Source organism: Medicago sativa, chromosome 1, assembly GCF_051527215.1.
Source record: "Medicago sativa cultivar Bolivia chromosome 1, Bolivia_mono, whole genome shotgun sequence".
Classification (NCBI taxonomy): domain Eukaryota; kingdom Viridiplantae; phylum Streptophyta; class Magnoliopsida; order Fabales; family Fabaceae; genus Medicago; species Medicago sativa.
In genome coordinates, this window is record NC_140749.1 from 29,731,098 (window position 1) to 29,743,514 (window position 12,417).

Here is a 12,417-nt window from a genome sequence, read left to right on the forward strand (position 1 = left end):
TATTGATTTTATTAATGTGAAAGATAAAATGAAGTTATAAATACTCTTTTTATTGTTTTTGGAACTGAACCAGAGATTTAAAAACGATATAAAGGGAATAAATTATGAGAAATTGTGAAACTGAAAAGTATTATAGATAGAACTCGAGTTATTAAAAAAAGGTTAAAATATGAGAAATTGAATTTTCTTGTTGCTTTTGTTATGAGTTTTTTCTTGTTGCTTTTGTTATGAGTTTTTTTAAGTTAATACTCCCTCCGTTCCTTTTTAATTGTCACTTTTACAAAATTCTACTGTCACTTTCAAAGTTCAATGCAACATTAAATGTTGTTTTGCCTTTATTACCCTTGGTTATTTATTGCAGAGAGAGAAATATATGAAAAGAAATATTAAATGTTGAAGGTTATAATAGGAAAAATATAAATTGTTGTATCAAAAGTAGTAAAATGTAATTGTTGTCTTGGTTTGTGTAAAAAACCCAAAAGTGACAATTAAAAAGGAACGGAGGGAGAATATGATAAAGGTTAAAATTTTGGGGAAATTGGGATAGCTTTGTTATGTTCACTCTATTAATTTCTGTCCTTAGTAAATTAAGATCATGTTTCATACACTTGTTTTTCATACTTGTATTTAGTTGGGATACTTCTTGTGATTGTTGTAGATTTTGTGATTTCTGCTCTGTTTTGTAACCCTGGAAAACAGATATGACTGTGCAATCAGAGTCTTGAACCCAATCACAATGAAGTTATAAAAGGAGAGAATATTGTTGTAGTAAACCGAATAAAGAACTTAAAATTGTTGTACCTCAGTTGTTAACAACCTATAATTGTGTGGTCCAATTGTAAAGTGTTAATTCGGATAGGCTAAAATATGGTATTGGTCCCTGCAAAATAGGTCAGTTTTGGTTTTAGTCCCTGCAAATTTTTTTTATGGTTTTTGGTCCCTGCAAAAATAGGCCAATTTTGGTTTTAGTCCCTGCAAATTTTTTTTATAATTTTTGGTCCCTGCAAAAATAGGCCAGTTTTGGTTTTAGTCCCTGCAAATTCTTTTTTTTATAGTTTTTGGTCCCTGCAAAAATTTTTGATTTTGAAAATAGTCTCTGACCCCAATTATGTGATGATTTGTCACTTTTGTGCATACGTGGCATATGTGCTTACTTAATAAAAAGAATATTATTTTTTATAATTTTTATAACAATAATTATTTTTTAATTAAAAAATAATAATAAAACAGATACAATAATTATTTTTTAATTTATAAAAGTGACAAATCATCACATAAATGGGGTCAGAGACTATTTCCAAAAATAAATTTTTTTGCAGGGACCAAAAACTTTAAAAGAAAATTGCAGGGACTAAAACCAAAATTGGTCTATTTTTGCAGGGATCAAAAACTATAAAAAAATTTTGCAGGGACTAAAACCAAAACTAACCTATTTTGCAGGGACCAATACCATATTTAAGCCATTCGGATACTACAATATTCTCTCCTGTACACCAATTCGGCATAATTTAAAAATGGTGAAGAAAATTAGACTGTCATCTTCTAGTTTCAGATCCTCGACCGCTAAGTTGTCTGAAGCCATGTCTACAACAACTACTTCTATCGTATGATTTATCTAAGGCTTGTGAATATTGATGAAAAAATTGGGATTATAGGTGAAAAATTGGGATTAAAACTCAAAAATAAATTCGATGAACCCCTGAATTGTTCCATGCAGACACAGGGAAAAGCCAATTGATGCATAACAGTGATGAGCATTTTCAAGTCGCTATTCATGAAAGATGAGAATGCATTGTGATTAAATATCCTAATTGTTTCCCAAGATTGTGAAAGAGAGATGGATCCTCTCAAAATTTCTATGAGAGAAATCCACTTCTTGAGAAAGCATAAGAATGAGTTCCATGAATGAATACAGAGTTTCAAAGATGAGAACTAGGAACAAAACAATAGCATTCACAAATAGGCACTGTGCAACGGTAGTGAGTTTTTCTGACATAGAGACACGTTGTCTCCCTCGGAGGATTTTCGCTTGTTCATGTTTGTTCATAATGCTTTTGATTAGACTATAGACACCATCATATTTATATTCCTCTTGGTGTGTGTGTCTCTCTCTATATATATATATATCATGTCCTTAATTTAATGAGCTGGTTGATGATCTGATTCAAAATAAATTTGCACCCAAAAAACAATTTTATCATAATGTGATTTAAAATCAACTTGTATGAACCCTATGTGAATTTCAACATAGGCTCGGATAGAAAAGATGGTAGAAAATTGGGTTAGGTGGTTTGAACATGTATAGAGAAGATTCGTAGATGTTGTAGTATGAAGAATAGATTGGATGAAGAAAGGTCGGATCAAAAGAGATAGAGGAAGACCTAAAAAAAAGTATAAAAGAAACTGTTACGAAAAATTTGGAGGTTAATGAGCTGGATCAAAATATGGTTTATGATAGAACATTGGGGCATAATTTGATCTATGTAGCCGACTTTACTTAAATGAGATAAGGTTTGGTTGTTGTTGTAACCAACGGCGAAGCTAGCAAAAATTTTACGCAGGGGCCAACTATAAAGAAAAAAATTTAAAACCAACATATTAAATTTAAAGATAAAGTATTTTTTAGTCTCAGATTATAATTTTTAAAGTTTAGTCCTTACAGACATTTTATGCAATTTTTGTCTCGATTTTTTAAATTTCACAAAAAAAAAAAAGTTTTTAGTCTTGTATTTAATTTCTATAACAAAAAATTAAGGACTAAAATTAAACAAAATCTTATGAATTTAACTTAAAAATTGCAAGAAGTATTGTAGAGACCGAAAAGAAATTTAATCTGTAAATTAACCAATACAAGACAAAAATCACAATAATTTTTACTTATACGAAATGTAAATTAAAGCAACAACAAAGGATAAAAATTGACGATAGCTATTAGAAAAGTTGAACAAAATGCATTTCAAGAAACCAATTTTATCCATAATTGAGTGTTTACTAAATAGATTAATAATGTATTTTTCAATGTAAACTAATAGGTAATTATTTGCAATAAACTTATTGTCCATTTAATTTGTTTATGACTATTGTCTTGATAATTTTTATTGTTGAAAAAGTTTTCTATATAATTGTTAGAGACTGGAAGTATCAAACCAACATAAATAAATACATCAATCATGTAGTAATATTTTTACTTTCTTAATTATCCTAATTTTCGACAACTGAACTTGTTTGGGGTAGCTCAATGTTTATTATTTGGGGTAGCCGGATAAAAATACATACCGACCGATTGAAGAATATTTTTTCTTTTGGGGTAGCCAAGGCTACCCCTCCTACATGAAAGGAACCGCCCCTGGTTGTAACGATTTACCTCATGATGGAAGTTTTTTATTCATTTTAGTATTGGTGTTGAATATGTCTTAATAGATTTTATGGGGCACACCCAAGGTAAAGAAAATAAGGTTCGGATGTCTTTTATAAGTCTAAGGAGATGAAATGTGCAAGCAAGCTAGAATTATGGTTGGAGGTATATCTATTTCTAATATTCCTTTTTTTTTCCGAGACGTTTATTATATATACCATCAATATTATTTACACATGAATAGGAGGCAAGCGGGCAACAAGCTGCGCCGCTAGACCTTTTTGGATCGCAAACCCAATCCTCTTAAACGGGTAATGCAACGAAAATTCATTAAATTATACCACAAGTAATGCCACTAACAGGTTTAACAATACAACTAAGATTTCATCCAAATTAATCTAATTCAACCACTACCTATTCATGCAACAGAAAAGCTATAACACTCCAAATACATATGTTTAAAGTCAATCCACTACCTATTTTGGTAACGTTGTCTCCAAGTATTGACAAGTAAATTACCAGTGCTTTGAATTTTCTGGATTTTAATATGATAATTTAGGCTTACAATTTCTAACTTATGATTGTTCAAGTGTTAAATAGATATATACCTCTCCTTAAATAAAGTCAGTTTTGTGAATAAAATTATAAGGTGTAAAAATTACCATTGGAAAGTTTTGGAACTCCGGAATAAATTTATATTGAAAAAATTACAAGTGTCTAAATTATGAAGAAACAATGAGTCTAAAATTATTTTTCTCTTGCTGGTAGATTAGACCCTCTCATGTTATTTTTCTCATGTGTAATTTCAACACATATCTCCTCATTTTTTCCAACATAAATGATCCACTCTTGATTCTTCCTTCCACCTATATTTCATATCCTCTCTTTCATTCTATGCCATTAAAAAAATCTACTAGCAAGCAAATATTTTCACTGAGAACATTTCTTAAGAAAAAAAAAAGAATAAGAAGATCAAAATAAATTTCTTTCAATCTTTCCCATCATCATCATGGAAAGAATTAAGATGCAAATGCATTTCTATTATCTACCACTTAGGCCAATCAGCCAAAAAGATTATTTTAACTATTTTCAATTGCTTTTGTTAGATGCCGTAGTCCATATATCTTAGTCTAAATAAATCATTTCAGTGCCACTTAATGCCTCATGTTCCTACAGCTACAGGAATTTTGTTAACGAGTGCTCTAAAGACGTTTAAGAATTGCATTAAAAGAAATATTTTTTTTTGAAATGCAAATTGTTATTTTTGTCAATGTAATAGTTACACAACTTTTAATACTTCAACCAATGTTCTAAAGTCACTCGTTAGAATTCCGTTAATAAGTTGATAAGAAACATATGCCTCTTGGAATACAACATCCATAGAAACATATGCCTCTTGGAATACAACATCCATCTCTCTAACTTTTAAATGAATGGCGTAGTGGATGAAGCAAAATGCACAATGCATTTAAAATTTCTTGAGATTGAGATGTTACAAAGCTTGGAAAGTGCATTAGAAATCCTTATAATATTTTTCATGAGATGTTGAAGGAAAACTACTTCAATAAGATGTTACACTTCGTATGTTGCATCTATATCACCTCGTTGAGGGTCCTCAGTTAATAATAAACAAAACCTCTCATGTCACACAAAACATGTTCATCAAGCTAGACATGAATTTCAAATATGAACTCCACGTTACTTTTTACAAGGTAACACAGTAAGAAATAACATACCGTCCTATAAGCTATTTAAAGTGTTTGAAAATAAAATTAACGTTTTAATTAACTGATAAATGTAAAACGACATAATAGATTATTTTTAATTGATGATAAAATTTATGTAAATTGATATTTACGTATTTAAAATTAGTGGTTCACACAAAATATAGGGCTAAAGATATAAGTGCGCAAGACAAAATTTTCACGAATTTTGCTCTTTACCCAACAGAAATTGCTCGCTCCCAACTGAATTGCCCATTTTGCCCCTGCGTGACTAAACTCACGCAGCGCGAGTTAACTCACGTTGCGTGAGTTAACTCGCGCTGAGTAATTTTTTCGAACAAAACCCAGCAGTCCATATTCACACTCCATTTTGCTTTCCCTCCATCTCTAAAAACCCAAAAAGTGCGAATTTTTGGGTCAAAATCTTCATTCCAAATAATTGCAAATCGTCAGGAAGCAAGTTTCTACGCTCATCAAGCATCAAAGAACAAGTAATGTATCCTCAAATCTCATCCGATTTACGTGGTTTAACTAGTTGGTTCGTCATTTTTTGCTGCAGATGATAGGGCTTAGCGTGAGTTAACTCACGCTAGTTGTATGGGCTGCGTGAGTTAACTCATGCAGGAAGTTAACACTAGCGCGACTTAAGTCACGCTATTGTGATGCCCAAAATTTGAATTTTTGTGCCGCTTTTTTTCCTTGCTTTGCTTGCTGCACAAGTTATTTATTTATTTTTTCCTTCTTATTTTTTTATTCAATAGACATATAGTGATATGGTTGAAAATGTGGCAAATGATGGGGTTGAACCGAAACCGGCCAAAATTGAAGCTTCCGGTGTAGGTGCAGGTTCCGGCGTACCATCCGGCGATGTCAAACCAACTAAAGATGTGAAGTTTAAAGTGAAAATTCCTTTTCAAGCTCACATTGTTCACAACCAAGTAAAACTGGTACCTACCGGTAACTTTGAAGTAAAGCCTAAACCGGTACCTACCGGTGTTCGTGTTATTGAAGTAAACACCGGGTCATTTTTTACAACAAATGAAAGATGGAGAGATCGAGAAGAATTACTTGGTTGGGTTCGTCAACAAGCGTCAAGGGCCGAATTTACTATTTCTATAGATAAATCTAGTACAATAAGGCCATACATGACGATGCAATGTGAAAGGAGTGGTGAATACAAGCCACCTAAGACGAGGACGAAACCGAAGCTTAAAGGCACGTGCTCAAGGAAATGTAATTGTCCGTTTAGGTTGAAATGCTTCTTTGAAAAAAAAATACACAAAGATTGGTGGATTGCAATGCTTTGTGCAATTCACAACCATGACTTGGCGCCAAAGTTAACCAGGCACCTTCTTGCGGGTCGATTTAAAGCGGAGGAGAAGCAAAGAGTTATCGACATGAAAAAGAGTTTGGCGCCGCCTGGGAATATTCTCACGGATTTGAAGGAAAAAAACAAAGAAAGTGTGACAATCATCAAGCAAGTGTACAATGCACGAACTAGATGGCGCAAGGAGCAAAGAGAGGACAAGACAGAGTTGCAATACTTGATTTCAAAGTTGGAGAAGCATCAATACGTCTATTTCACAAGAGAAAATAGTGAGGAAACCACTCTTGAAGACTTATTTTTTGCTCATCTGGATTCAATTGATATGCTTAACATTTTCCCCACCGTTTTGGTCATGGATTCTACTTACAAAACCAATACCTACCAAATGCCGTTATTTGAGATTGTTGGTGTTACTACTACCAAATTGACGTATTCGGTTGCGTTTGCCTTTCTTTCCTTTGAACAAGAGAATAACTTTACTTGGGTACTTGAGATGTTAGTTGGTCTTTTGACCTCAAAACTCAACATGCCTAAAGTGATTGTCACCGATAGGGACACCACTTTGATGAATGTTGTTGCCAAAGTTCTCCCTAAAACAAACCATATACTTTGCTATTTTCATATTGAGAAGAATGTCAAACCTAAGTGCATCACAAATTGTAGAGTCAATGCCAAGCCTTTGAAAACAAAAGTTGATGATAAACATGTGAAGGAAGCGAATCTTGAGAAGCATTGTGAGAATGTTAAGAAAATAGTGAGGGCTTGGAGAGATGTGGTTAACTCTCCTACGGAGGATTCATATGCAATTGTATGGTTGACATTCAAAAAGGAGGTATGCAGACCGTTTCCATTGTTTGTTAAATATGTTGAAACCGCGGTTTTGAATCTTAAAAAGCATTTTGTGAGGGCATGAACAAATAAATACTTGCATCTAGGGTGTAGAACCACCAACATTGTTGAATCGGCTCATGCAAAATTGAAAAGATATTTGAGGAGTAGTGTGGGAGATTTGGCATCATGTTGGGATGAAATTGACAAAATGTTGAAAAACCAATTAGGTGAGATATAGGGAAATTTTGGGAGGAGCATAACTGTCATGGTGCACAAATACAAAAAAAAAAACAAATTATTCTCTGAGTTGGAGGGGTATATCTCTAGAGCCGCTTTGGGTTTCTTCTATGAAGAATTACAACGCTCTAGGACATTCGGCTTTGCTAAAGAAGATTGTGGTTGTGTGCAAATGACAACGTTCGGGTTGCCTTGTGCTTGTATTATTGCCGAGAAGAGAAAGAAAAAATTGCCTATTTTTTTGGATGAAATACACCCTCATTGGCAAAGGTTAAGTGTAATTGGACAAGAGGTTGATGCACATTTTTCCGTTACGGAGGAATGCATCGCCATTCAAGAACGTCTCAAGAGGGCCCCTTACAAGATGAAACTCCACATCAAAGAAAAGTTGCGTGAACTAGGATTTCCGGAGGACACAATGTTGAAGCCACCTCCGAGAAAAGTGGTAACCAAGGGAGCGCCTAAAAGGGTGAAGTCTACACCGAAAACGAGGTCCACTGGACGAATCCCCTCTAGGTGGGAGACTATTGATTATCAAAATCCCGATAGTCAATGCTCACAAGCCAAGACTAATGTTCCAAAGAGTAAAGGTGCACGTCTTGGAACTTGCTCCCGCTCACAAGCTTCGATTCCTACTTCAAAACCAATTCCTTATTTGAAAATACCATACATTTCACAAATTACAACGATCATGAGACCTTGCATTGAAGACATTGTGAATATTAGAGGGGATGATAATTGTGGTTTTCGGGTCATAGCTAGGCACATGGGATTGGATGAGGATAGTCATGTTTTGGTTCGTCATGCACTTATTAATGAGTTGAAAAATCATAAGAGTGATTACTTTCCGATATATGGTACCGAGAGGCATTTTAAACTTATCTTGGATGGTTTACACCCTCCAACAAGTAGAAGTGGTATTGCGCCGGTAGATAAGTGGTTGACCACTCCGGATATGGGTCACATTATTGCTGCTTGCTACAATAGAGCCGTTGTTCTATTGATTTTACCGAAAATAGGTATATGTGAGACATATTTCCCAATCCGAAGTGCTCCACCACTTAAGACACATTCCAACATAATGTGTCTTTGCTTAATTCCCGGCCACTTTCTTCATGTTTTGTTGAAATAAGATTGTCCGTTACCACCTCCTTGTAAGGAGTGGATGAACAACATGATTGGTGAGACGAAGAAATGACATTTTGAGTTTATGGATAGACAAACCACCTTCAATGAGCTCATGTCTAAGGGGTCGAAGCTGCCAAAGAAACCAACAAATGAGCACAATCCTATTACTTGTGACACTCCAACTCCAGAAAATCCAAAGCAAGATTTCGAAGTCATGGATGAAGACGAATATTATGCACTATCACCAATCTAGTTAGATAAGTTATGACACTTTTTGGTCGGTCGGTGTTCGTCATATTTTTTGGTGGTATTTGTTGGAACAAAATGTGTTTAACAATGAACCTTAAAAAGTTTTGATGATAACAAGGTATTAAAAATTGTAAATTGGACTAGCTAATATTTGTTCAAGTGTACAGGACCACAGTTAAAAAAGTTACATCATTGATTGGTTCTGAATGAGCAAATAAAGAGCAAAAGAAAATGAAGCTTAGATGATTCTGAAGGCAATACGCTCCTGAAAGTAAAAGCGCTCCTGAAGTCAAGCTGCTCCTGAAGAAATAGTGCTTCTGAAGACAAGAGGTCCAGAAGCCACATCATCAGAAGCTGCATCATCAGAAGCTACAAAAGTTGCTTCATCAGAAGCTGCATCATCAGAAGCTGCCTCATCAGAAGTCATTTCACCAGAAGCTGAAGATCAACTGGATTTGCAAAAGATTCAAAGATTGAAGAATCTACATTGCAAAAGCTGTCTATTGATTCGAAAACACAGCAGAAAATCAGTGGAACATTGCAACGGTCATTTCAAAGGTGTTTGAAGGCATGTGCTTGCAATTTGGACGAAAGCGTTGACATTGTACTATTGTACGAATTGTACAACCACGTTCTCCACTACTCTGTTTTGTGTCCACGCTACAAGACAAGAAAACAGCTCCAGAATACTGTCTCGCCTGCATATATGTTCCTTTGGATAAGGAATGGATTTCAAATTGGTTCTTCATAGGACAACAACCAAATCAGGCAAAAGATCATTGGTGAAAGATCAAGCTTCAACAACGACTCTTTGGTGTGCTGGCAATTTCACAACGTCTCTTTCACACCTCTATATAAAGGAGTAAAGACCTAGAGATTTGGTAATGCAAGAACGCTGAACGAAAGACTCACAACATTTTTACAAGTGCCAAACCTCTGCTGAAATTGTTCTGCATTCACTTAGAATTTCTGTGTCTCAAAGTCATATCTTAGAAATTCTTAACTCCATTGAGTCTGTATCTGATTTGTATTGTGAGCACCTCTGATTGTATATCAAGTGTTCAACCTTAAACAATTTTCTGTGTAATTTTGTTTAGTTAGGAAGTCTCTTGCAGTTGTGCTTGAGCAGGAAGTCTCTTGATTGTGTTCTTGAGCAAAGGAAGTCTCTAGCTTGTGTGCTTGAGCAAAGGAAGTCACTTGCTTGTGTGCTTGAGCAATTGTAATCAGATATTACTCTTAGTGAAATCTCCTTGGAAGTGCAAGGGGGACTGGACTACTTCCGGATTGTGGAAGGAACCAGTATAATTGCTTTGTGTCGTTCTTCTTCTCTCTCTCTCTGTTTTATTCCGCTGCATTTAGATTCTGATCATCACTTCAGAAGCTGTCTCACTTAGCTTCTGATCAGTGTGTTCAGTTTTTAGGAGAATTGAAGAATTTTTCAAAACACAATTCAACCCCCCTTCTTGTGTTTTTCTCACCTTCAATTGGTATCAGAGCCTTGGTCTGTTGTGTAACACTTAACCGTGCAACAGTCAAAGATCTGAGAAAAACATGTCTATTCCTCCTCCTACTGGTTCTGGTGATACTAGCTATAAACATGTCTCACATGATTATAGTGATAGTAAGAAATCCAGTGTTGGAAAGATTCCAAAATTCAATGGAGATGCTGAAGAATTCTCTTGGTGGAAGACCAACTTTTACAGTTACATCATGAGCCTAGATGAAGAATTATGGGATATTCTGGAAGATGGTGTTGATGATTTAGTCCACTTGTTAATTAGATTAACAACAATTGATCAATTTTTAAAATACTATTGTTTGTCATCATCAAAAAGGGGGAGATTGTTGGAACAAAATGTGTTTAACAATGAACCTTAAAAAGTTTTGATGATAACAAGGTATTAAAAATTGTAAATTGGACTAGCTAATATTTGTTCAAGTGTACAGGACCACAGTTAAAAAAGTTACATCATTGATTGGTTCTGAATGAGCAAATAAAGAGCAAAAGAAAATGAAGCTTAGATGATTCTGAAGGCAATACGCTCCTGAAAGTAAAAGCGCTCCTGAAGTCAAGCTGCTCCTGAAGAAATAGTGCTTCTGAAGACAAGAGGTCCAGAAGCCACATCATCAGAAGCTGCATCATCAGAAGCTACAAAAGTTGCTTCATCAGAAGCTGCATCATCAGAAGCTGCCTCATCAGAAGTCATTTCACCAGAAGCTGAAGATCAACTGGATTTGCAAAAGATTCAAAGATTGAAGAATCTACATTGCAAAAGCTGTCTATTGATTCGAAAACACAGCAGAAAATCAGTGGAACATTGCAACGGTCATTTCAAAGGTGTTTGAAGGCATGTGCTTGCAATTTGGACGAAAGCGTTGACATTGTACTATTGTACGAATTGTACAACCACGTTCTCCACTACTCTGTTTTGTGTCCACGCTACAAGACAAGAAAACAGCTCCAGAATACTGTCTCGCCTGCATATATGTTCCTTTGGATAAGGAATGGATTTCAAATTGGTTCTTCATAGGACAACAACCAAATCAGGCAAAAGATCATTGGTGAAAGATCAAGCTTCAACAACGACTCTTTGGTGTGCTGGCAATTTCACAACATCTCTTTCACACCTCTATATAAAGGAGTAAAGACCTAGAGATTTGGTAATGCAAGAACGCTGAACGAAAGACTCACAACATTTTTACAAGTGCCAAACCTCTGCTGAAATTGTTCTGCATTCACTTAGAATTTCTGTGTCTCAAAGTCATATCTTAGAAATTCTTAAGTCCATTGAGTCTGTATCTGATTTGTATTGTGAGCACCTCTGATTGTATATCAAGTGTTCAACCTTAAACAATTTTCTGTGTAATTTTGTTTAGTTAGGAAGTCTCTTGCAGTTGTGCTTGAGCAGGAAGTCTCTTGATTGTGTTCTTGAGCAAAGGAAGTCTCTAGCTTGTGTGCTTGAGCAAAGGAAGTCACTTGCTTGTGTGCTTGAGCAATTGTAATCAGATATTACTCTTAGTGAAATCTCCTTGGAAGTGCAAGGGGGACTGGACTACTTCCGGATTGTGGAAGGAACCAGTATAATTGCTTTGTGTCGTTCTTCTTCTCTCTCTCTGTTTTATTCCGCTGCATTTAGATTCTGATCATCACTTCAGAAGCTGTCTCACTTAGCTTCTGATCAGTGTGTTCAGTTTTTAGGAGAATTGAAGAATTTTTCAAAACACAATTCAACCCCCCTTCTTGTGTTTTTCTCACCTTCAATTGGTATCAGAGCCTTGGTCTGTTGTGTAACACTTAACCGTGCAACAGTCAAAGATCTGAGAAAAACATGTCTATTCCTCCTCCTACTGGTTCTGGTGATACTAGCTATAAACATGTCTCACATGATTATAGTGATAGTAAGAAATCCAGTGTTGGAAAGATTCCAAAATTCAATGGAGATGCTGAAGAATTCTCTTGGTGGAAGACCAACTTTTACAGTTACATCATGAGCCTAGATGAAGAATTATGGGATATTCTGGAAGATGGTGTTGATGATTTAGTCCACTTGTTAATTAGATTAACA

The 12,417-nt window shown here is 35.1% G+C and overlaps 1 protein-coding gene and 1 pseudogene across 1 annotated transcript; both read left to right on the forward strand.

Annotated features, from left to right (window-relative positions):
- The first annotated feature begins 5,852 nt into the window (after positions 1-5,852).
- On the forward strand, positions 5,853-6,580 carry LOC146954134 (uncharacterized; annotated as a pseudogene).
- A 922-nt stretch (positions 6,581-7,502) lies between these two features.
- LOC146954135 (uncharacterized) lies at positions 7,503-8,606 on the forward strand. The gene has a single exon (XM_085743744.1). The coding sequence runs from the start codon at positions 7,503-7,505 to the stop codon at positions 8,604-8,606; it is 1,104 nt and encodes a 367-aa protein (XP_085599870.1).
- Positions 8,607-12,417: the final 3,811 nt, after the last annotated feature.

What these genes read in the sequence shown, in the direction of transcription:
- LOC146954135 (XM_085743744.1), top strand. Translation starts at nt 7,503, where the DNA reads ATGGTGCACAAATACAAAAAAAAAAACAAATTATTCTCTGAGTTGGAG.